Consider the following 27,442-nt stretch of genomic DNA (forward strand, 5'->3'; position numbering starts at 1 on the left):
GCCGGCGCTCGCCGACATACGCACGGCACCCCCTTAGAGCGCTTTCCAGTCAGTTTTAACAAAAAAAAACACTGCAAAAAGGCAGAGCACGCTCGTCACCTAACACCAACACAGACGAAGTCCATGATATTTAAATTAACCGCTAAAATATTGCAGTAATGAAATGTTACGAGTTGTAAAGTTACGAGATTTTATCGAACAGTGTCCCTAACTTGTAACTATCAACTTGATATTAGCTAACCTGTGTACAGCCAAACGAGAGGAAAAAAAAAACAGGTGTCAGGTGTCAAGATGTCAAGTGTCAACTGTCAATTCAAAAAGGGTGTCAAATCCAAAGGTTAGAGTACCTACTGTTTTTTTTAAATTTTGAATAATTAACACTAATTTACAAGGAAAACCGAAGTTGATTTGAATCATAAAATTCCCACGAGTTACTAGTTATTTCCATTTTCCATATAGCCCACAACCTTCGCGGTTTTGTTGTCATTTGTGTCACCGCTGATAAAAAGTGAGAGTGGAGGCTATTTGTACTTTTAGATAGAGGCTGCTGTACATACTACATACAGTATCAACTATCACTTAACTCACACCGTTTAGTTGTCTGTGTACCGCGGATCAATTAAGACGTGAAAATGGCAAGTGGAAGAATCATCGTGTACGGCGGACGTGGTGCTTTAGGAGCAGCTTGCGTGAACCACTTCAAAAATGCGAATTATTGGGTCGCAAGTGTCGATCTCAACCCGAATGAGAGTGCGGATGTCAACATTATGGTGCCTAAGGACTTCTCGTGGGTCCAGCAAGAGGAATACGTCGTAAACGAGCTTGGAGCGGCGTTACAAGGTCAGAAAGTGAATGCTGTGATTTGTGTAGCCGGTGGTTGGGCAGGCGGCAACGCGGCTAAGGATCTAAGTAAGCAGGCGGAACTAATGTGGCGCCAGTCCGTTTGGAGTTCAACTATAGCAGCCACAGTAGCTGCTAAATACCTCAGTCCCGGAGGTTTAATTGCGCTAACAGGTGCTAAAGCTGCATTGGAAGGCACACCGGGAATGATTGGTTATGGTCTTGCCAAAGGTGCTGTTCACCAATTAACAAAATCTCTGGGCGCCAAAGATTCAGGGTTGCCAGAAAATTCGCTTGCTGTTGCAATCTTACCTGTGACCTTGGATACTGAAATGAATAGGAAGTGGATGCCGAAAGCTGATTTTGGTTCTTGGACACCCCTGAGCTTTGTTGCTGAGTTGTTTGCAAAGTGGATGAAGGGAGAAGAGAGGCCCCCAAGTGGCAGTCTTGTTGCACTTGTGACTAAAGATAATGTAACTGATCTGATTGTACAATAACTTGTAGACGAGCATTGCCAGTTGGTTTTGGCACCTATCACGAATATCTAAAAAACTTACATAGATGAAAAAACTCTTTTCTGTCTGCTCTTCCAACCTATGTAACATTGGCAAAGTAAATTGTATTGTGTGGACATAATATTAATGCCATTTCAATGACTTAGATGAATTAAAAAAAAAGAATAAAAATGAATGCTGTAGCAAACTTCCATCTTGGAATTTGGGTTGATGTAATGTTAACACTATATTAAATCAGCTTTATAAATTATTAACAACATACATTAATTTGTTATTAAAAAAAGTTATCAATAAGTAATGTTATTTGTGGTATTGGCTGCCAATCAACATTTTAGGTATAACTGAATACTTATTCCATTTATCAAAGGTTATGAATGTTGTGTAACTTATCTCAAATTTTTATTTTAAGATATCTGCTGAACAACAATAAGGGCTAGTGCAGACAAACTCCAAATGTAGCGACAGCTTTTCTGCAAACATTTGAATATAAGCCTTATCCAATTTGATTGGAATTGTATTACTAATTAGTTTACTGACTGATTTTTTTGTGAGATATTGTACTTCTTCTGTTGTTGCAGAAGCTGGTAGCTGTTAAATAGTGCTGGTTTTTTGGTTTCCTTTATATCCTAGTTATATCCATTTATTTTGTGAAACACTGCTCAGTACTTTGTCTTAAGCTATGTCTTGGGTTTGTTGACTACAAGCTATGTGTTTGCTTGTTGTTGATTTTATCTTTAAAATGAATAGGCACTTTACAAGTCTAGGTGTCCTCAGAAACATTTTTGCTACCTTTGTAGTTTGGTCTGCACTAGCCCTTAATAGTTAATATGTTTAGTTTATAAGTGATATGAGTTTTTGATGTCTTTTTACTTAATTATATGTAATATTATGTTGCATCAAATTACAAGGGAACAATCTCAAAGTATAGAAATATTAAGTATGTTTTAAATATTATACTCTCTATTAAATAATATATTAATAGCTCATAGTAAGAATATAATATGTATTGAAAACAATAAAATTGGTGTGATATTTACTCAAATATTAAATGCTTAAAGCATTAAAATGTCTTTTTTTACATTTAAACTAAGGTAGACTTTGCGGTACGCGACGACGACGACGGTAACACGCGACACGAATGTCGCGCGATTATATGTATACAGGTCGCGCGTCGCGGTCGCTCTCCTCAAGCTCTCCTGAGTCCTGTACAGCCCGGCTAGCACGGGTCAGGTCAGTCAGTCAGGTAGGTAGTAAGATATAACACACCATAAGGCCCGGTTTCCACCTAAGTGAAGCGAATTCCTTTCTCCTATCAATCAATCAGATTTAAAGACAAGATATTTTTTTCACGTCACCTATTAAGAATCTGATTGGTCGTTTGAACACATCTCTCTGCTCCGCTTAGGTAGAAGTCGGGCCTAATGACGAGTAAGGAGCTTTTGTATCGAGGCAGTCGAACGCGTCTCTTTGGCACATACTTTATCTTCTGTCTCCACAGCATTCGTGCTTTTTTAACACGAAATAGCTATTGCTATTTAATTCTTCGCAGGCGTTCTTTATAACTAGATAGGGTTCCGTACCCGAAGGTTGTCAACGGGATGCTAGTAACGGCACTTCTAAACCATAGGGCCTCGATAGGTTGAGGAGCGGACTGAATTCCGAAAGGTCGGCGGTTCAAACCCCACCCGTTGCCCTATTGTCGTACCCACTCCTGGCACAAGCTTTACGCTTAATTGGTGGGGAAAGAGGTGGTCATTAAAAAAATAGGGGCTCAGGAGCTTTCGATGTACCTAATATGTATCGTTAGTGTACCTACAATACAGCGGGTTTGATAAATCATATAGGTACCTAACATGACAAAATGATGGGGTAATTATGTAGATACCAAATAGTTAGTTCCATAGATTCTTTCGTTGTCTCTGCTACCTACTTGACAAACGTTCAAACGGTCTTTCGAGTTCAGTTCTAGAAGTGTTTCACAAGTTCATTTCCGTGATGAACAGTTTGCAGGGTTGTTTCATTGGAGTTCTTCAAGTCCCCATGTCTCTACGGGTATCACGCCACGAGGGTCATTATTTTTTTGGTTCGTACATCTACACCTCCTGTCGATCCCCCTGGCGCAGTGGTAAGCGCTGTGGTCTTATTAGGGGGTTCGATTCCCGGCAGGGGTTTAGAATTTTATAATTTCTAAATCTCTGGTCTGGTCGGAGGCTTCCGCCGTGGCTAGTTACCACTCTACCAGCAAACCCGTGCCGCCAAGCGATTTAGTGTTCCGATACGATGCCGTGTAGAAAGCAAAAGGGGTATGGGTTTAATAAAACCTGCCATACCCCTTGCAGGTTAGGTAAGACTTCCATCTTAGAGTGCCTCATCACTTACCCCCAGGTGAGATTGCAGTCAAGGGCTAACTTATATCAGAATTCCTAACCTCAGCTTGCCGGGATGTTACGGACTTTATTATTTTAATAACTTGTAAAAGCTTATAAAATAGTCAATGAAACAAACTAAATAAATAGAACATATTATATTTATTGAGTCACTGCTTCGTTTAACTTAAAAAAATATCTTACAAACTTAATTGAGTGGAGCATTTCAATACGAATTAATCTTTACAATTAATAATAATTTAACATTTTATTCTTATTACTTAATTATGTATTAATATGTAACTAGGTATTCTATTTTATTTCTATTTTACAATATAACTTAATTAAACACCTTACATAGGTAATATTTTACTGAAAATCGTGGTAAATCTGTGTCTAGATCAAATTGACACCTACCTGAGATGATATGGGATGATTTTGTATTTTTTCGTTTCTATAAGAATTATACCTAGGTATCAATGCATATTCTTTAGCAACTATAAAGTTGGTGTTGTGATGTTGTAGAGCTTATTGCATATTAAATGCTTGATCAACTTATCCTTAGGGGGCAGAACATATAAACGAGCGAGCAATCTAATCGACTCCATATGGATTCATATGTATATCTACTACTTTATTAGCACGGTATAGAATTAGGTACTTATAGAAATTTCTAATAATGTGCTCCCAGACCAGTAATTTTCCGGGATGTACCTAGGTAGCTACTTATTTAGTCTGATAGTTCAGACAGGAGAAGGTTGGGTCCTTACTTAATAATAATAATCTCGTATTGTTAACAAAGTATTATATAAGTAAAAAATATGACCTTAATTTACGAAGTAAGAACGCTTAAGTTGTAAGTACTATAATAACTTAATTTTACTTAATTTAAATACCTTTTAATAATTTTTATAAGTCAACCAATTTAATAACTTAATAATTGAATAATTTTGATAGGTAGCAGGTATCTTTAAGTAATTTTCTACAATTCAACGAAGTCATAGTGAATTTTCTTTGAAATGATAGGTAAACAGACATGGCCGTATTTTGTCGAAATAATAGCTAAAAGTGCACTGGCAATTTTATGTCACAGCAACATAATATTATCACCTCTATCAACTCTTCATTATTATATAATTTAATTTCTAAAATCGTTTCTAATTTTCTTGATTTTTTCTACAAAATATCAATTCGAACCAAGTCTTTATTTTCTAGTTCAGATTAGTTTATACTAGATATAGACTCCACAAATTGCAAACACGATAGGGCGGGTTTTAGTGAGATTTTGAAGTAATATTTCTTTAGGCGCGCTTTAAAAGTTACTTAGATCCACCTTACTTCCATCCATATTTAAAAGAGACCGCCAAACAGAACAGCTGTCTTGTTGAGGTGTTTTGAAGTAACTACCAAGTACTTAGTCAGTGCCGTGGATTAAAAGTTCTATATTTACTTTTACTACGACTCATTTTCAAAACTACTGATTTCTAACATGACTTGGCCTTATTTGGCTTTCTAATATGACTTGGCATTTATTTTATTTGCCGCAACGTCAAACAAGTTTTATTCCAACCGCGCTTAAACGCACTAATGTTTTTTTTTTAATTCCATGACAATTTTATTAGCACTGAAAGATAGGGCAACCGAGGCCTAGTGGCCAAAGGCGTTCGCGGCGCTATGCCCTGACCAGAGATACCCAAAGTTAGAATCCTGCCATAATTTTTGATATGTATCTATTAAAAAAAAAATGAGTAATGTTCCTTCAAACAAGATGGAGCAATATAATAAAAAAAATCTGTTAACGCCTTAGTTGACGGTACGCTAACGATGATCGCATAGGTCTTGCAGGTCGCCTCTTCTTTGCATAACTTCTTTATAAAATAAGTTGCGGTCACCCTTATAGCGCTAACACACTGGGATGCCATGGCGTCCTCGCCGGCTACGTATCCAAACAATTCGTATTGAAATGTATGATGATTAACTCACTTGGCTACGGTCTGGCGACGTCACCAATATTCGAAAGCGTAGCTACAACCGTCCGGCCCCGACATGGAGATATTAGATACTCTTTTTTATTAGATACTCTAGCGACCAGTCGAAAAGTCACTAGTATTTTGCATACAAGTAAGTTACGCCTTCGTCCCTCAGTGACCAACTGATCGCCAGGATGATCGCGTGTTTTTGTTAGCTACTGTTGTTTTTGTGCTACCTACTTATTTAGCAACGTCATTTGACTACGGTAAGTAGCCAGAGACAGCTATGGCTACCCTAATATAATCCTACTCTATGGCTATGGCTACGTAGCCAGCGTCATCGCCGTGGCGTCCCAGTGTGTTAAGGCACTTTATAAAAAAAATGTGTTCTTTTTTACAATATTATCATCCTACCACAGCTCTTACTGTGTTCTTCAGAATATCAGTGACAAGTTCGGTTGTCCTTATTATCTTGATGCCTATTTGGTCGATGAAAGTGATTGCTGTGGTGTAAACAAAAGGCATTTCGTTGATCGGCCTCAGCGTGTACCGAGTCGGCATTGAGTCTGCTCCTACGCTCGCCCAAGACACGGGAGTTGGTCTGAAAAGAGAAATACAATATAAATACTCGTAAGTATAATAATACGGAACCCTAAAAATGGGCAGGGCACAAAGTCCGAAAAATCGGTAGACGTTGGAGTCCCAAGGTGCTGGAATGGCGACCCCCTTAGGTACATAGCTTTATAATTTACTAAAGGATGCCCGCGACATTGACCGCGTGGATTAAGTATTTTTAAAAATCCCGTGAGAACTCTTTGATCAACCGGCTTAAAAACAGCTTAGTCCATCTCCAGGATGCAAGCTATCTCTGTAGGTACGAAATACTCATAGATGATGCCCACACTTCGTCCATGTGGATTTAGGTTTATCACACTAATAAATAATTATGAAGGCGAAAGTTTGTGTGTATGTGGGTATGTATGTTTGTTACTCCTTCACGCAAAAACCACTAGACAGATTTGGCTGAAGAATGAAGATAGATAGTCCTGGATTGACACATAGGCTACTTTTATCCTGGAAAATCACTGAGTTTCCACGGGATTTCGAAAAACCTAAATCCACGCGGACAAGCTAGATAAAAATAAGTATATCGTGGGAACTTTGATTTTCCGGGACAAAAAGTGGCCTATCCCCGGGACGCGGGCTGTTCCTGTAAAAAAAATTGTAAAACATTTTGTCAGTGATTACATCGTTTGAGGAAGATAAGATTGTCTATATTGAATTAGGCAATTGTTTTACTACTATTATATTATTATTCTGTGGTTTTACGCTTTGTCCACCCTATAGGTAATATTACGGACTTCGTCTGTGTTGGTGTGTTGGCCGGCGGGCGTGCTCTGCCTTTTTCCAGTGTTTTTTTTTTGTTAAAACCAATGACTTTCTAAGCAAGTCATTGGTTAAAACTGACTGGATAGCGCTCTAAAGGGGTGCCGTGCGTATGTCGGCGAGTGCCGGCACAGACGGGGTCCATACCTACTTGTATAGTTTAACTAACTTGTCACAAATAACTACAAACTTGACATTGGCTAATCCTTGTAAAGCCAGAAGAAAGAGAAAAAAAAAAGGTAATATTACCTATTTATCAGAACTTTTAAGGAAATTATTAGTACCAATTATTATGTTAGGTAGATATTGTATCGAAATGTTAAAACCATTAAGATTTGGTTTTCCAAGTATGAGTTTATTTTCGGAAATACCTGTTTTTTATCTTTTTTGTAGATCCCAAGTAATAAATTTGTGGTTTAGAATTTAGAATTTTTGCGATTAGTTCTGCATGGTGCTTAAAATCGTTAATGATAATAAATTATTTAATCAAGGTTAACAATGGAACTAAAGTCATATTCAAGTCAAAAAAATATATAATCATTTGTAACCAAGTCGTTAGGTTTTTTTTTGGTTTTAGGGTTCCTTTTCTCTAGAGAAAAAAAGGAACCCTTATAGAATCTTCGCTGTCTGTCTGTCGTGTCTGTCAAGTCAAGACCAAATCTATAAGATGCAAGCTGTAGGGTACCTATTCCCCGTTGACCTAGAATCATGAAATTTGGCAAGTAGCAATATCTTATCTAGCACAAGTAAATGGGAAAATCCGAAAACAGTGAATTTGTGGTTACATCACAAAAAAAAGTGTTAGGTATTTCTTGTAACGGTACGGAACCCTTTGTGTGGTACGGAACCGGCCAAGTTCGACTCGCACTTGAGCGTTTTTTTTTTAATTTTAGGTGTAGGTATGTTCATTTGGATTGTTCCGACTTAGATTCGAGAAGCTTCTACACTAAAAGCTTTTTCGTGTAGCGTAGAGAAATATTATACCTACGAGATTTCTTTTTAGTTTCTTTGATTATCCGGGATAAAAAGTAGCCTAAGTGTTAAGAGGGGTCTCTCCGTCACTCGCTCCATACAAACGTAGTTCCTCTCTCATTTGAATACCAACCAATCCATACTCAATGGAATTTTGTAGAAACGTTCCGGGAACTATAATCTATGCCCATGGTTTTCCAGATTTCTGTTAAAATATTCGGTTTCAAAGTTACGCGGTCTTATTTTCATACAAATCTTTGAGCTGTGGTGTTTTAGAAAAATCAGGCACAGATATTAGTTTCTATAATATGTCTGCAAAATTTCATGGACTTTGGTTACTTAATATTGAAATGAAATTGGAACAACGATTGTATGGAGTAAGTGACGGAGAGAGCCCTGTTAAGTCAATTTCAGCGTATGTAAGATGAGTTATGTCAATTCTAGCTATAGTGCGTTTCATCGAATAGTACCTATGGCGTTATTTTGGCTCCCCTGTCTGTTGGATGGTCATTGGCACCATATTGGCATGAGAAGACGCAGATTTTGTTTATTTTCATTTGATTTTCATTTCATTCATTCAGGAAAATCAAATGAAAATAAACAAAATCTGCGTCTTCTTATGCAAATATGGTGCCAATGACTTGGACAGACTGGGGAGCCAACATAACGCCATAGGTACTAATCGATGAAACGCACTATAAATCGGTTCAGACATTGGCGTGAAGGAGACAGGAGTAACAAACATTCAAACATTCACATGGTACCTACCTACCTAACCTAAATAAGAATAGTTAGAAGAAACACTTTTTTGTTTTGAATTATAAGGTGATGTGGCCTGTCTAGATGTTATACCAGGCGCCAAGTATCGGTAGATATATATATATATATATATATATATACCTACCTTTTATTGCCCATAAATTTAGTATGTACGCGAAAAATCGTAGGTCTATGTTATTGCCTACGGAAGATATGTAGTAAACACATAATTATAGCCGTGGAAAATTGTAGTAGATAAGTCATTACAATAATTAATTTACAAGATAGGTACTAACTTTATTACTTTGAACGTTTTTATTTTAATTGTTTACCATACGTAAACATATAATTATTTGATTGCTTAAACAATAGCCTAGAATAGATATTCATATTAAGGATGGTATCTACCGCGGTACATAGTTTAAACAATTATTTTAATTGAATTAATTTTACAGTCAATAATAACATTATACGTAATTCGCATCTTACCTACTTAAATATCGTCTCTTATTATATAGAAGAGAAGTATCTACCTACTTTAAATAAGCAATTCTTGTACGTAGTAATGTAACTACATCAACTAGCTTTTGCCCGCGATTTCTTCCGTGTGATATAATTTAGGTAGGTAGGTATTCACATTAGCTTCCTCGTTTCTAATTCGAACCGCTAAGACATCCCCTCCGGTATCAGTATAATCCCTAGGTAAACTACCTTTATTTAAGTCAAGAGTGAATAGGCATTTTCTAGGCAAGCGTTCTATCTTAGGCTGCATCATCACTTGCCAGCAGGTCTGATTGCAGCCAAGCGCTAATCTATAATTTTTTAAAAACCTACCTACCTATATACACAGAAGATGACTCGGGACCAGTATTTCTGCGTAGCAGTAGCTATGTATCTACGTAAGTATGCAATATTATAACTAGACCGGCGTTGATTATACCTATTACCTACCTACTGTATCAGAAACGATTATCTAACAACTGGCTGTAGGGAATAATTCTATGCCAAATGGAATTTTACTTCAGAAAATATATAACACATTCCTTCTTCAGAAATATTTATTTTTATATGTTTTCCTGCTAAAGTTAAAGTTATGCTTAACAAGTACCTACCTATCTACCTACATATATTATATAACTTTGTTCATACTTATGTTCTGCAATAAAAAAAATATTTTCCTCGACTGTTGCGCTTCATTGATTGCCTTTTAAAAATTTATTTCCCAAAACTGATTTTTAAAATTTTTTCTATTCAGTTTTGTATTCAACATACCTATTTGACAAAATTGATTAATTACTTACTATGTTAATTTAGGAGGATTTTTAAAAACTCGTAGCGTTATGCAATTAGCTTTTGCGGTCATTGCAACTGCAGTAACATTTAACAATACCTATACTTAATGATTATTAAAAGACTACAGAGATTTTATAGTTACTAATGATTTTTGGAATTAATTGTACATGGCAAAGCTACGAGTACAATTTTATTTATTCCATGCCTGCTGCCTTTAGAATTGTGTTTTATGAAAGCTAAGTGACTGATAAATCATACGTGTATGATTCGTTATCGTATTAGGTACCTACTAAGTATGCAATTCAAAAAAATTCAAAATTCAAAATGTTTTTATTCAATTAAACTTTTACAAGTGCTTTTGAATCTTCAAAAAAATCTACCACTGCTTCGGAATGCCGTTCCTACCGAGAAGAACCATGCAAACATGATATTAATCCATACTAATTTTATAAATGAGAATTTGTGCCTGGCTGCCTAAAATAATTTTTCAACCGCTGAAACCAGGGATACCTATAAGTAGGTATAGTCTACAAGATTTGTAGAAAAAAAATTGGCATACGAGACACTGCATCCTCGATCCTGGATATGGACAAGGGATATCTACTTATTATTCCTGAAGATCAAAGAGATCCCACGGGGTAAAGTTGCATAGTTTAGCTTGTACCTATCTATTTATGAAATAAAAAAATGATAAATTTGATAAGAACGGTAGGGTGCCAATCCTATTGCGTTATTTTTTCGGATAAGGAAGGACAGTGTTTTTTCTCTAAATTATTTTCTAAATGTAGGTGTAGGCGCCAGGAAGATCTTCGAAAAAATGCAAAATATGGTAACTACCTAAATATTATTCTAAGAAGATATACAAATAAATAAAGTTAATGTTTATCTGTATTTTCGAAATATCTTTGTAATTTGAAAGATAGCATAACCTAGAAATGTTTGCCAGTGTGTGTTTGTCGGTTTCACAGCGCTAACCAATACGCCGGGGAGATCTTGAGAAAATGTAAAATGAATGAATGAAGGCTGGTAACAGCTAGTCGGTAATATAATTAGGCATATTACCTCGGTGGTACCGGCGCTCTCATTGTGGTAGGTTTCGAAGTCTTCGCAGTGGTAGCTAAGGTCGGCCGCGGAGTCGGCACCGCAGAGGACGGGCTGCCTACCATCGTCTCTTCGTCACCAAACCTGAAATAAGATTGACAAGTTTTCTATTCAAAATGTTAAGATATAACTTAATACACTATTAAACAAATTTTCGCTGCATTGTAATCCTCATTGCTGAGGGCCCTGAATCCTTTTATTACTAACAAAATCGTAGGGACTTTCTTGGAAGAATAATACAATGGACCCTCCGATCCTACGACTCAATATCAACGCTTAGGCACAAAGCAGTCATAATAACTAAAACCGACGTGACGCTCTTTGAGGCACGCAGAAAAATGAATGCCAAATTTCCATCTTCGAATCAGTTACCAATCAACGTAGTTTAGACACCATAACTGACATGACATGCGCTGACGCAATTTGACCTGTGGCCACACCAATTTAGTACATCATAATTCTATGGCCTCACCACATTTATCATATGAATTTGTAGACGACTCATACTTAGTCCAAGACGAATGCTAGAAGCAATTTCACGTTTGAGGAACATTTGATAAATGAAATGAAATGAATACTTATTAACTGGTGAATAAATTTGAAGTTTTGACAGATTTCTAGTAAAAACCCCTAAAACTCTGAAATCGTCGTTTATTCCTCAGTTAAATATTATTTTAGGGATTAGGAAATCAATCCTAAAATATATATAATAATGAATCAAACTGTAATTTAACAGCTATACCTAATAGAGTAAATAACACTGGTTCACTATACATCGTAAAGGTTTACCCAAGGTTTCAATAAAAAACATAGGTAAGTAATAATATAAAAATCAGAAGCGGAACGACATCCGAATTCCACTTATGAATCTTACAAACAAAAATAAGTAAAAATACAAATATACTTAAGCTCAACATTTTTCCAGAATTAAGTTCTATTTTAGTCGATTAATTTTTGTGGAACCAAAAATAAGTAGATATGTAAGTATGAGAGAATTTAGAAACCAATTTTTTTAAATGTTTCTCAATGAATAAGGACATCATCCAAAAAGGGCTATTTTTTACCGGCCAATGGAGTAAATCTTGGTATCAACATATTTTAATCATCATTTTATCAAAACATACCTACTCGTACGCAATGATTACATCGATTAAGTAACATCTTTCTCTATCGATGCACGCAATCCACGTGGGAATGCGTTGCAGAAATGCATTGTTTATATGCTATTTAATGAGATTACCACGTTTTGCCCTTTGAAAGATATAATCCTAAAGATTAACGATAATAGATGAACAATCAATAAAAAAAAAGTTCTAGTGAAAAGTAATTCCAGCCAATGATACCTATTAAGTAGGTAAGTACTTTAATTTTAAAAAAAAGAATTGCTATCAATAATTCTATCCAAGTAGTAATTAGCAGTCACGTAGGTATTAAAAACAATGCATACCTACAGTGAAAATAATCTAGGCAATGTTGCATAAAAATATGGTCTGTGTATTTTTATTTTGACGCATGGTCAACCCAATCTATACATATAATAAAATTGTAGAAAAGTGGTGTCTGTACAATGGAAATATATAAAAAAATTAGCAGGGGTTGTTATTATATCGATGCCGAACCCGAAATTGTAATTAATTTTTTTTTGTCTGTTTGTCTGTGTGTTTGTGCACGCTAATATCAGAAACGGCTTATTCGATTTAGATACGGTTTTCACTAATATATTGTAGTAAGCTTCACTTAACATTTAGTGTTTATTTCATATCAATCGGTTCATAAATAAAAAAGTTATGTCAATTTAAAGAATCACGGCGAACATTTTTAACGTACAGAGTATAATGCTGCCCGAAAAGTCACTATTCCACGCGAACGAAGTCGCGGGCACAGCTAGTAAATAATATGTACAAAAACGCAAGAACTGTGTATCGATATTTTGTAATTTTTTTTCAACCTATTGGAACTCGTTTACCTTGATCTAACAGCTGCATATTGGTTTCAGTAATCTTTTGATCACGGTATGGATTAACTTTTTCGTATTGATATAAATAAATCTTCGTAAGTGACTACTTATTAAGTATTGTATCATGTACCATTTAATTCAATGCATTCATCCTATTGTATATTGAGTATTACGTCGTACTTAGTGATACATTTTTTTCCTTTAACGATCTGAGTCATTTAAGAATGACATGATCTTATAATAATTATTATTTTCGTTTATAGATATTATTAGAGTTTCAAAAAGTAATATGCCTTCCCTTTCCACCAATTAATATGAAGGCTAGACTGACTAACTGTAATATCAACGTTTGTACAGCTCAAACCACAAAATGTACGTAGAAACTTGAGATTTTTTACAGGTTCTCTCTATAACGTATATAATAATATTTTGGTTGAAAACTACCTATTATTTAGTTTTAATTTAAGATGAAAGTTTATTTTATAAAAAAAAACTATGTTGATGTCAATTTTAAATAAAAAAAATTCACCCAAAAACTACCTTTTAACTAAGAGTTAGGTACAATTGATGAGTTTTTATCCTCCAGCTACGAAATCATTCATCAAAGCTGCACATATATAAAACATACCAGATAATATAACTTGTGTAAAGAAAAAAAAATGCCTAAATCGGGTATAATTTGACGGAGTTATGGAGTAACATCAACAAAAATTATCATTCCCTGTCCCGAACGATTCCTATTGTTTTAGGAATAAATACAATACTATATTATCTTGTATCTAAGTTGAATCCAAATCTATTCAGTAGTTTCAGCGTGAAGCGTGCCAAGGTAGACAGACGAGCAGATTAAAAAAAAATACTATTTAGGGCTGATTAAAGTTTTCAAAATATATTTTATTTAGAGGAATCGCCTAGTTTCAGTTTTGTTATAAGTAGATATAGAAGAATAGAATGTGGTAATGTCTAGACTCTAGATACATAACAAATGAATTGTCGATAAACCAGTTATAAGAATTGTGTTTTAAGGCGGTAGGTAACGGACGATTACGAATTTTTAGTATCGCACGCACGCAATTTTCTGCGATTATCCAATTTGAATAACTGACGTAATGGCGTGTCCATCTTAAGTTTATAAATAAAAGTTTTACGACACTGATTCATTTAAGACACTTGTAAACAATAATTAGTTACCTATTCACATCTTGAAATATCACCTACTAGCTGATGCCCGCGACTTCGTTCGCGTGGATGTAGGTTTTTTAAAATTCCCGTGGGAATTCTTTGATTTTCCGGAATAAAAAGTAGTGCTAATCCAGGGTATAATCTATCTCCATTCTAAATTTCAGCCCAATCCGTCCAGTACAGTTTTTGCGTGAAGGAGTAACAAACATACATACACAGTACACACCCACACATACACACAAACTTTCACCTTTTTAATATTAGTGTGAAGTGTGATTCTTCGTTTGAAACACTTAGGTGCCACTAAATAAAGGTTTTTAATGAGAAAGGTCTTATCTAAGTAATTGACCTGATTGTAATTGACTTGGAACACTCCATGGTGGATATACTGAGGAAATACACGATTTATTACTGGAATGAGTCCGTAATGACTAATGAGGCAGAGAGATGGGAGAGGTCTTTGCTCGATTTCCCGTACCTAAATAACTATGGTAGATTATTGGCTCTAGTAGTGAGTCCCTATCTCAAACTCAATCAAATGAGGCTAGGGCTCCGTTACAACTTTACAAAAAAGTCCTACGGAACAGAGTGACGTTTTTCAGCAGAAACAAAACGCCTTAAATAAAGATTTAAAAAAAATGTATTTGCCTAATTATGTTCTAATTATTTACCTTATTTTATTGATTTTTTATTTTATTTGAAAGTAAACAGGGAGCGGGGTAACGTCGGATTTGATACCTTTGAAGTGCAAATTCATTAATGGATGGAACGCAAAATGTCCTGCATTTTCTCAGCTTTAATGTCACATACCTGACGCAGAGCCGATTTTCATCAAAACACTGTGTTTTTCAAAGTCAGCCCATAAAACCCATACTTTCAAACCGATAAGCAAAATAAGGGTATGTAACCAAGTTATTTACCCATCTCAGAAAGTTAGGAATATCCCACTTCAACGAAAAGTTAGATAGTGCTGTGATAACTTAGTATGATTTTTTAATAAATCCACATATTAAAAAATCATAAGTATATACATGAAGTTTTATAGTTGGCGCTGCAATTAATTTAAAGCATTTTTTTGACTTTTCTCAAAAACAAAATGTATAAAAACATATTAAAGTTTTTATCGTTCATAATAATCTTATATTTTTTTAACACTTAAATTGAGTGTGAAGGATTAAAAAAAAATCTTAATGCCCAAGTAAAGTAGAAAGGCGAATATAAGGACAAGGTTTTGCGTTCAAATGTAATATGATATTGTTATGGCAATTATTTTTACTTTAAGCTAAATATTTTTAAATTAACAAGAGGTGATCATTTTTTTAATGTTTTAATTTGAATAATCTCCTTCATTAAAGTAAAGTAAAAAAGAACTTAACTTTAAACTTTTAATAAAATATTTTTTGAAATTTTTCGTCACGGACCGAAATGGTGTTAGAGTTAGAATACGATTCCCCAAAATTCCGGGACGCTTGGTATCCCTAGTCGTCGTGTCATAGTCTTGTCATAGTGTAAAACGCACGATTTATAATTAATATGCACCTAGACATATATTCATATTAGTCAGGTATAAGGACTGGAAATACATATTAGATTAGTCAGATCTATAAAATATGAGCCAAAGCGTTAACAATACCTACATTTGATCATTTAAACTGTATTAGGCAATGTCTTAAGATGATACCCATATTGCCTAATAATAGCAATCTGTTTTTGAAAGACGTGCAGAGGCCAAATTATTAATTCAGTAAAAGCATCGCAGAGAAGGACGATTGTGTAGAAAAGCAGATTAGAGGTCAACTAGTTAGGTATTTCTTTTTATAGGTCTAGGGTTGTCAGAATTATTTTAAAATAGGTGGCACAGTCACTTATAAAGAATTTAAAAAGTTTTCAAAAAACCCCGCCTGTGGTTCTGACATTTAAGTTTGATTTTGGAAAAGCGGAAATATTGGGGTCTGAGTCAAATTTATCTGTCAACGCACAGCTCAAACTACTGGACGGATCGGGCTGGCAGATAGCTATTATGACTTAAACGTCTACTAAGGAGGGATTTTTGAAAATTCAGCCCCTAAGGGGGAGAAGTAGGGGTTTGAAATTGGTGTAGTCCACCCGCCAGATATAATAGGTATATCCGGATATAAGCTTGTTAAGCATAAGTGTGAAAATCTTATCAGTGGCAACCCTAACATTTTCCATACTTAATCTTGCGTTACTAAACACGCTATAATTATAATATTTCGTTGTGTTATTTATTATTATAGGTTACAAGCATCAGACATTCATTGATATGTTTCTCAGTTACTAAACTTCATAAAATGTTTGCGGTTTTTCACATATAAGTACACTAAACAGATACCTAGGATTTTTTTAAACTATTCAATGACAAGTTAGCCCTTGACAGTAATCCCACCGGGTGGTAAGTGATGATGCAGTCTAAGTCTAACCTGGTAGTCCGAGCATGCTCGTTATAGGTATTATATTAAACCCATACCATACCCCTATCGTTTTCTACGCGCCACCATATTGAAACACTAAATCATTTTGTGGCACGTCTTTGCAGGTGGGGTTATAACTAGTCAAGGCCAAAGCCTTCCACCAGAGCCAGACCAGTCTTGAGCCAATGTACAATCATAAATTTCTTAATTGTCCCAGCCGAGAATCGAACCCAAAACTTCCCATTGATAAGACAGTGCTCACAACTATTTCAGAGAGATTATAAAAAATCGTTTAATGGATGGCTTCGATAAAGGCTGTTTTACGCCAGCGCACCGCGACATAGTGCGATAACATTCCACAGGGTATTAACCTACAATGGCAGTAGAATAATCTGACTTCCGAACCGGTGCGGTGGTAGTCTCTGACATAGAATAAGAGACACTAGTTTCCCTATTGATTTTTAACCGACTTTCAAAAAGGAGGTTCTCAATTCGGCCCGTTTTTGAATAATTTTAAATGTAGCATGAATTGTTGCGACACTCGTATCGTAAAATTCAATTTTGCAGCACGATTTAGTCAAATAGACTGGCCGCATACTGCATAGATGCAAAATTTCATTTGTAGCATGCCGTAATTGACGCATCGCATGCTCGGCGTAAAACAGCCTTAAGACGCAAATTTGCAGAGGATAACTTTACTAATAAAGATTAATTATTAGTTATTATTTTATTAAACTACTTAAACCTTGAACTATAACTTCCTACGAATGGAAGTTTTCAATAAATCCAGTTATGCTAAATAGTCTAGACACCGCACTGAAAATAAAAACTAATTTAATTAAATTTTATGTTTAATATATTTTGTGTTCAGGTAACGTTGAATTTATTTTTCATTATTATGTGTTTTTGTTATTTATAAATGAGTCCTAAAAAATGTTTTATTGAATTCAATTTTTATGTATGGTTTTAAACAGTTATAGGTATGCGAAAGGCTTTTAATCCATACTAATATTATAATAATGTGAGAATGTGTCTATATATTCGTTTGTCTGTACAGACAGACAGACAGACAGATAGATAGACACATAGCAGACAGCTGCTAGATTTTCACAGCCCGACAGTTTAACCGATTTTATGTACGAGTTAACTTACATCCCGGGGACGGACATGGCTACTTTTTATCCCAGAAAAATCAAAGAATTCCCGCGGGATTTTTATACCATAATCATATGCCGGCGAAGCGCGGGCCTCATCAATCAATTCAATTATTTAGGTACCTTTACCAATCCAATATTCTAATCAACTGCTTATAGGTAGGGCACTTCTTCCGATGCAAAGTACATAATAGGTGAAATACATCAAAAAATATTTTATCTTATCTCAGTTGTAGTAGATTTACCTACATCTACGGTTAACGGTATATCATACATTATTATGAGGTACATAATTATTTATATTTATATCATTATTTTTTATTGTCATTGTTATTTTACCTACTTGCTTTCCGTCCAACAACCACTAATTGGCATAACGGAAGATCAGCGATAGATACACGCTCGGTCGAACTTTATAAAAAACAATTGACAATGGACAATTTTTTTTTTTGATGATCGAGATAGTTATTGTCTTTTTATTTGATAACTAGCCGATGCCCGCGACTTCGCCCGCGTGGATTTAGGTTCTTCAAAATCCCGTGGGAACTCTTTGATTTTCCGGGATAAAAAGTAGCCTATGTGCTAATCCAGGATATTATCTATCTCTATTCTAAATTTCAGCCAAATCTGTCCGGTAGTTTTTGCGTGAAGGAGTAACAAACATACACACACACACACACACACACACACACACACACACACACACATACAAACTTTCGCCTTTATAATATTAGTGTGAAGTGTGATAGTGTGAAGATTTACAAAGAGAAGATATCTAATTTAAAGTGGTAACGGTTTGTTTCATTGTAATATGTGCCGCTACCGAATCTAGAATAATCGAATTTTAATTTTTTTACTTATAATTTATTACTGCAGTCTATGGTGCATGTCCTATCACTGCAACCAAACTGCTGACTGACTATGCAGTCCGCGTGAAGTCTATTACGAGCACCCAGTAGGTATGAATTTCACGCGGACTGCGCAGGCAGTCGGTAGGTAGTTGTGATTTAGAATATACTAGCTGATGCCCGCAGCTTCGCCCGCGTGGATTTAGGGTCTGAAATCCCGTGGAAAAGTTGTCACAAAGTTCCTCTATCGATAAAAAAAAAATTACGCAAATCGGTTCAGAAATCTCGGAGATTTCGGTGTACATAGAAAGAAAAACACAACTCCCTTTTTGAAAGTCGGTTAAAAAAGTAGCCTATTTTACTCCCTGATCAATCTTCTACTTGTCTGTGAAAACCCCGTCAAAATCGGTCCAGCCGTTCCGAAGATTAGCCTTTTCAAACAGACAGACAGACAGACAGACAGAGAGACAGACAGACAGACAGACAGACAGACAGACAGACAAAAATTTTAAAAACGTGTGATTCAGTGTTGGTATCGTTCTAATAACCATATGAGCTTAATATGAGGTAGTTATTTCGAAATTACAGACAGACACTCCAATTTTATTTATTAGTATATATAGATTATCAACTGCATTAAAATCGCATCCAAACTGCAATTTTACACACAGTCCAACAACGATTGAAATTAGTCATCAAATGTAAATTCTGTCATTGATCGTTAAGAAACATATTTACCTACTTATTTAGGTATAATATAGCCGCTTTGTTTTTTGCCAAAATTTGACAAATAACAAAGTTGTTCAGAACTTATCGACAGATTACTGTAATGTAGATTTGAAATTACTAATTTGGTAGACCGTCTATTTTGACTCTTGACTTACCTTAGTAAGTAATATGTATAGCATACTTGGTCATGCCCGCGAATTCGTTCCCGTGGATATGGGGATTTAAAAATCCCGTGGGAACTCATTAATTTTCCAGGTTAAAAAGTACCCTATGTGTAAATCTAGGCTATATAATCTGTCTCTATTCCTAGCCAAATCCGTCCGATAGTTTTTGCGTGAAAGAGTAACAAACATACATACAAACTTTCGCGTTTATATTATTAGTAGGATTATTATAATTCTGATTGATAGGTTCTATATTTTGTGCGTTGTCACGTGCTACAATTTTTAATGTCAACTGCCATTAAAATTAACGGTGCCTGTCGCGTTCTAAAATACTCGTACTTAACATTAAATGTTAATCAAGTGTGATTTGATTGCCAATTTTTCCGTATTTTATTAGCGGACTAACGATGTTATTATACAGGGTGTTATTTTGCGAGCGGCCAGTGAGACAAAAATATAAACTATTAGAGAAACGGGAAATTAGACCCAATTGCCATGATATGATTAGAAATCGATTGTAAAGAAAACGAGCACTGTATATAGGCTAGGATTCGAGTCCGCACTTTTTCTGAAAAAGTTAGTAGTAGTTAGAGTAGTAGATACTCTTACGTCATCGGAAATTTGATTTGGCTTGCCATCGTGGTTTGGAAGAAAATGATTACATAAAAAATCCAAAATTACTAAAAAAAAATTGACAGAATCATAACTAGCGTTAATTCCTGGTAGGGGATTCACTCGGAAAATCGTAAATCTTGCTGTTCTCGGGTATATTTTTTATAAAATTTATTTTTACAACAAACTCGGTTACCACATCCATCCACACACAATAAAATCACTTACCTAGATTTTTTTTAAAGAAAAGTGCGTGGTTGATTAGTTGCCTGTGTAGGAGATTGTTTGATAATCTTAAACTTCTTATTATCTTTAAAATCGACGACATGGTCCGTCAGACCAAGTTCGGCTTTAATAGTTTAAATTTTCGCCTAAAATAACATTCTGTACATACAGTAAATGATTAGTAAATGACGAGTCATTATAGAATTCTCGAGTGGAGTTCGTTGCTTCGACATTAGCACTACTAGACGATTATGTAAATTTTGTCCCATGACTTTGAAAAAAATGTAGCTAGAAAATAAATGCACGTTTATTAAACGTTTTGATAGGTAGGTATCTATCGAATATGATTGGTCATGTTGGATTATACCATTTCTTTCTTCTTTGTTTTCTTTTTTGTTACCTGTCATTTGTGTTTTGTGGTGCAATAAACTACATACATACATACCATTTCATCGGAGTGTGAGAGTGAGGGAATTGAGTGCATCTGTGTTTGTGCACAGACTAATATCTTCTGAAGACGAGTCAGCTAGTCTAGGTTGAGATTGGCCGCCGCGCCTTGGCCGAAATTAGGTCATCATATCATCGTCTCAACTCATTCCGGATCCACTACGGATCCGGAACGGTCAGATTTGGTGGACTATGACCAAACCCTTCTCTTTCTAAGAGGGACCCGTGCTCAATAGTTTTTAAGTTTTTATTGTTACTAACTACTTAGTGTTTAAGTACTAACATAGTTTTTAAGTTTGTATTGTTACTAACTACTTAGTGTTTAAGTACTAACATAGTTTTTAAGTTTTTTGTTGCTAACACTATATGGATTTTTGTTGTCCGGTTAATAAATAAATTATTATTAATAGTGAGCCGGGTTAGTGATGATGATGATATACTTCGTGTATCTTACCTATTAAGCAGTACAGGATTTGGTAGAGTGGTGGTGGTCACTGGACTCGCTGTAGGTGGTGTAGTACTCGGAACTGTCGTGGGTGGCGGAGGCCGGGGCGTCGCCAGTGGGGATACAGGGATCTCGTCAGCTGCACATCAAAATATTACAGGTTAATATCCCATTTATTTATCTACTGAACAACAAGTAGTCTAAGTATATCCGTCTCAACGGAAGCTATCTCTGTACCAAGTACATGATGCTCGCAATTTCGTCCATGTAGATTTAGGTTCTTCCCGTGGAAAGTCTTTGTTTTTTTGGGACTAAAACTAGGCATGCCCATCTCTGAGATGCAAGCTAGGTACCAACGGCAAAATCGGTTAAACGGATGTGTCGTGAAAAAATAGCAGACAGACAGACACATTTCGCATTTAGGATATTAGTATGCAAGTATGGATACATTTGAATATCACGGGTATCATTCATAATCGCAAAATGTGATACGTTGTGGTATCCTAAACTGTACTTATGAATGTAAATCATGCACATCGGACAAAATAACAAAAAAAATTGACAAGTTTTGATCCAGTGCTATTGGGGTCAGCATCTCGATGTAGATTGACTGCATTTTGGTCTATAAGTTGACAGCAAAAATCCGCGTCCAATCGGGCGTCTAGTTCTTGTATCTATGGGCAAAGTCTACACAACACGCTGGCTGCATACGGACTGCTCAGCAGTCGGTCGGTCGGCAGTTGCAATGCAGTTGTTTCAACTGCACAATGCATCCAAACTGCAATTTTACAGTCGGTTTGCAGTCCAAATACAGACCGCGTAAATACTATAAATTATTATTAGATATCTTGCGAGCTTGATCGTGCAGTTAAAGTTAGGAAGGTAAACCACTGATTTTTCAAAGCCCCTGCAAACTTAAATTAATATTTTTTGTGAGCAATAGAAATCTTATAACTAAATAATCAGTTTATTTTTTTTAATGGATTAACTGATAAAATGATGGATAAAAAATTGATTTTATACATAATATTTAATCAATAATGTCTACATTGCGTTTCATACGCCTGTCTAGGCTCATATTATAAATGATTTTGCAGATATTAAATACTTGTATTTTGCATATTTTTTAATGAGATTTTTATATCGATGGATTTACTACTAGCCGACAGTGATTTATTACCTATTTATATAAAAACAAGAACAGTTATATTATTATGGCGTGTTTCATATTTTTGAATTTGGATTTAATTTACCTATTGGATTTTTTGCTATTCTTAGTAAGTAAAGTTAATTTTGATTTTGAAAATCTACGGAGCTAATATTCTTATAATAGGTACATATAATATTCATAACAATAAATAAAATATAAAAGACTTTTTGTGCAAATAAAACATGTAAACGAAATATAATTAAGTAGGTAGACACGTACCATAATTCCGGCGGCGAATTTGATATCAGAAAAAAATGAAAATGTATTTTATTAGGACGGGCCAAGCCACGGGTATTTCTTATCTTACTAAAATTATATATTTGAAAGTTTGGATGTCTGTTACTCTTTCGCGACATTGGCTGTTCGGAATGGTGATAGCATATACCCTGAATTAACACTCTTGGGTTACTTGCTATCCCGGAAAATGAAAGAGATTCTCCTTCGACGAAGTCGCAGCTATCATCTAGTTGGTACTATCTATAACATTATTTGCTAGATCACAATCATCACTAAATCATTGCTTTGTAAATAAGACAGAGATCCTGATGAATTCGACATGTTTACATTTTTTTGCTATGACTCGTAAATGGTAACAAAAAATACTGCCTCCATGTTTAGAATGGTTGGTGCACAATTGTTTTTTTTTGCATCTTGTAAAAATGTATTGTGCTAAAACGTGTTATATCGTATGTGTTTATTTGTACGTAAAAAGATACCTACTAAAAAAATGGTACTTGGACTACAAAAGGAAATCCCACTGTACTTTATTAATGGACCGATTAATACATGTCAATATTTAATTGCGACAAAGTGCTGACAAAAAATACTATACTGCCTTTTGATATTCATACAATAGTATATATTGTAATATATGTCGTTTGTGTTTGTTGCATTGTGCGATTTTCTTAAACATAAGAAACGTTGTTACAATAGGTGTTATGGTTTCGTACCAGCAATAGTTACTCCATAGCCTAAGTAGAATAAAAAGATATAATTAATATATTTAGAGAAACAATCGCAATATGTTATACTTAATTTTTTGTTAACATATTTAAATGGCATATAAACTATTTAGAAACGCTTTGTTATGGGAAAACGAGAAAAAATTACCTCACAAGCGTTCACTGACATGATTGCGTTGGTAACTTGAGGTGTGATAGGTATTTTATTATTGTAACCGCATTGACTTGTGGTTTTTATGAAAATAAGTATTATATAATCTCTCGTAATGTGAATTAGAAAAATACGTTTGATAGAGTATGCTTAGGGTTGGCAATTTTCGGAAAAACCGTTTTTTGGTATTACATTATAATATTACCTGTGTTATATTCGTTCGAATTTTAGTAAGCCTAATCCAAAGAATATTAATATTTATTAAAACAAAAATTATTGAATTTTTGAAAATCTGAATCTGCAAAATATGAACACTGTGCCGTCGCCTGTCGGTAGGTATGTGTATAATTGTTACTTGATAACACGAGGGCAAACAGTTCTATCACAGAAATCTTCTGTGTAACGGAAAGACTAGGTTACCTACCTTAGGGAATCTAATAGGTTAGTGAAACTTGGCACAACCATTCAATTGTAAATAAGAAGCGGTTACATCCTGTCTGTCCTTGACATTGATCTATTTTCTTTTATTTTCTATGAAATTGAAATTACTACCTACTATGAACGGAATTCCATAACTTCGATATAACGGATAAGAGTAAATTGCTCGCGATCAGTGTAATATAGCTTGGTAAACAGTAGGGCCACTAAATATTCACAATTAGATTTCTAGTTTCTTTTATTATGCTCGCTCGACTTTATACATTACACGTGTAGAAACAAAATTGATTTTTACTTTTTAGTGTAGGTATGTGGTGTGGTTATTGAAGTCGGTTTTATTTTATTTTTTGAAATTATTTTATTAGTAAGAGGCATTCACTTACCATTTCCAGAGATGGTATTAAACTGCTCTTTGGCGAGGAACACCTCGAAGTACCGCGTGAAGTCGCCCGTCGGGTCCCACTTTGCGGAGAGTTTGGCCCACTCTTCCGGGTACTCATACTTGAGCCTCCTGATTATTTTCACTGCTATTTTCTTCTGCCTTTCTGTGCATCGGACGCACTTCGTTCTTAATGCTTCTGGCAGGAGCCCTGTAACAAAAGAAAATTTCATTTTTAAATCTTTAGAGGCATTAACACATACCTATTATGATAAACTGATGTGAAAATTATCAACTCAGACAATTTTCAGGGTTCCGTACCAAAAGGATGCCAACTGTAGGTACCTATTACCGCCTTAGCTCTCCGTCCACCCGTCTATTTGTCAGCGGGCAATATCTCATAAACCGTAATATGTACAGAGTTGAAATTTTCATAAAATGTTTTATATATATTTCTGTTGCCACCAACAACAGCCGGTTAGAAAAAGTAATGAAAATTTCAAATTAGCTACCATGAAAATTAAAAAAATTAAAAAGTGTTCTTTCTGGTACGATAATACGGAACCCTTCGAATATGAGTCCGACTTGCACTTGAGCGATATTTTACGATTGTTCTCATCTATACGTGAGTGATGATGCAGACTAAGAAGCAGGCTAACCTGTAAGAGGTGTGGCAGTTTCCTAATTAATGGGGGTTTTCCGCGACGCGACGTTTTCCGCGCGTATTTTCAACAGACGCTGGAAAATATTGATGATTGTAACAAACAAACCAATGAACAATAATTTTCGGAACAAACAAACACTCCATCGGATTAATAATGTTAAGTATTTATCGGCTTATCAATAAACATTGTTATTTTCTATACAAAAAAACCTTTATTAAAATACAACAGTGCCAATCATTGCTGATAGGCTGTTTAACTGTCTATTAAAATCGGAATTATAGTTACAAGAACGGGTCTTCAAGAAAATAATATTATTTTAAGACATAAATAGAAGCTGTTTATTGATATTTTGCAGCAAACATAATATTATTTTATTTAAATACATGGATCTGGAATATTCCAAGCGAACTGGTTTGAACGGCATTTTAGCGCCGTTTTTTTTTTTTCAATTAAAGACTGGCCGCTTCTTCGAGCTAATAATAAGTTGAATTTTGAAGAATGTGGAAAGATTAGTCTGGAGCAAACAAGAACACGACCTACGACTGAGCGCCACATCGTCATGGCCACTCCACTCCGTCTGTGAGCGATGGCTCATAGGCGGAGTGGAGTGGTGCGGAGGCGCGGCTTTGAGTGGTTTTAAAACATCTATACAGGGGTCCGTCCAGGTTGAGTCCCGGGCACACACCTCTAACTTTCTAAGTCATGTGCGCTTAAGCTATTAGGTAGGTAGGTAACTCAGTTATCATTTGCTATAACGGTAAAGAAGAACACTGTGACAAAAACTGGCATTCCTGCGAGTTCTTCATAATCATAATCAAAATCAAAGTCAAATCATACTTCGGACTTGGTGAGGGTTGTGGACTATGGCCTACACCCTTCTCATCGAAAGGGGAGACTTTTTCAGTAATAAGCCGGTGATAGGTTGATGATTATCATGATGATCTGTCCTATATACTTATTTTTTTTTATCAGATCGCATGATGGAATAACGTATATCGTACTGAAATAAAAACCGGCCAAGTGCGCCGGCCAAAGAAATATAATGTCGTTCGGGGCAACTATTGTGTATGCAATTCCCAATTCCCTATTTTACATTTTAATCAAGGAATAACGTACGAATCGTTTATATTTGGGTTTGAGTACAAACCCAAATAAACAATTCGTATATACATATAACCTTTCAGATATAATTTATTATATTATGACTATTAATATTATGTCCGTAATGTTAATCTTAGTAATTAAGTTTAATTACCTAGTTATTATAAAGTATAAACTATGCTCGGCTATTAATAGCTATACAGATCAATAAAACATACTTACTATTGTTTACGTATCTGTTGTACACATACGCGAATATAAATTGATTAATAATACTAAATAACCAATAGCACGCTTGCTTCGGTACATGGGCACTATACGTGTAAGTATTAAATATACCTACACCTCTGTGCCACGTGCACATATAATACCTAAGCTCCTTGTGTGTTATAAGCTTGCCCTTAATAGCTAAGTTAATTTAAGCTAATAAAACGCAAAGTTGATCTTAGCTATTCTCTTGTACCTATAATTTTTAAATATGCAAATCTGATTGGAGGCTTTTTAGGCGACGGCTTTCAGAATTTCGGTAACAGACCGACACACTTGTCCATTTTCTAAGTATGGATCTTAGTAGGTAAGCATTTATAATTTGCATTATTTTAATACTAACTGATGCCCGTGACTTCACCCACATGGATTTAGATCTCCAAAAACCCGTGGGAACACTTTGATTTTCCAGGATAAAAGTAGCCTATGTCACTCTTCAGGTCTTCAAATATATCCATGTCAAAAATCAGGTTAATCCGTGGCTTCGTTGCGCCGTGATTGAAGGACCAATCAACAAACCAACAAACAAACACATTCGCATTTATATTATGGGTAGTAAAGTTATCATAAGAAAAATAAACTTATAATTTGAACTACTTCTAATAAATTTCTGGTAGAGCTTAATAAGAAATAATATTATGTTCAAAATAAGATAAAAATGTTTCCTTTCGCAGTCACGTAGACCGTATTGTTTACGTCACACCTTTTATTATTCTCATAGCGTTGTTCGCCCAAAAATAATAGAGTAGGCCAGTGCGACGAAGAATTTTAAGCATTTCCTTGTTATTCGGGAGTATCGAACCATCCATTATTTATTCCGATAATTCTTTGTCACGTCAATTCTATACTAGGAAAGTTCAAAACTGCTAATT

General features: G+C 35.2%; 2 protein-coding genes across 2 annotated transcripts in view; one reads left to right on the forward strand and one right to left on the reverse strand.

Annotated features, from left to right (window-relative positions):
- Positions 1 to 307: 307 nt before the first annotated feature.
- On the forward strand, positions 308 to 2,421 carry LOC123875657 (dihydropteridine reductase). Its single transcript, XM_045921618.1, has one exon. The coding sequence runs from the start codon at positions 633 to 635 to the stop codon at positions 1,335 to 1,337; it is 705 nt and encodes a 234-aa protein (XP_045777574.1). The 5' UTR covers positions 308 to 632; the 3' UTR covers positions 1,338 to 2,421.
- A 1,447-nt stretch (positions 2,422 to 3,868) lies between these two features.
- Positions 3,869 to 27,442, reverse strand: part of LOC123875656 — a 43,208-nt gene continuing 19,634 nt past the window's right edge. Inside the window, exons 2-6 of the mRNA XM_045921617.1 lie at positions 24,542 to 24,748; positions 21,407 to 21,536; positions 11,164 to 11,286; positions 6,019 to 6,292; positions 3,869 to 5,985 (exon numbers count right to left, since the gene is read on the reverse strand). Coding sequence (XP_045777573.1) covers positions 6,097 to 6,292; positions 11,164 to 11,286; positions 21,407 to 21,536; positions 24,542 to 24,748 — 656 coding nt within the window. The 3' untranslated portion in view covers positions 3,869 to 5,985; positions 6,019 to 6,096. The remainder of the gene's footprint in view (positions 5,986 to 6,018; positions 6,293 to 11,163; positions 11,287 to 21,406; positions 21,537 to 24,541; positions 24,749 to 27,442) is intronic.

This window comes from Maniola jurtina, chromosome 20 (genome assembly GCF_905333055.1).
Source record: "Maniola jurtina chromosome 20, ilManJurt1.1, whole genome shotgun sequence".
NCBI lineage: Eukaryota > Metazoa > Arthropoda > Insecta > Lepidoptera > Nymphalidae > Maniola > Maniola jurtina.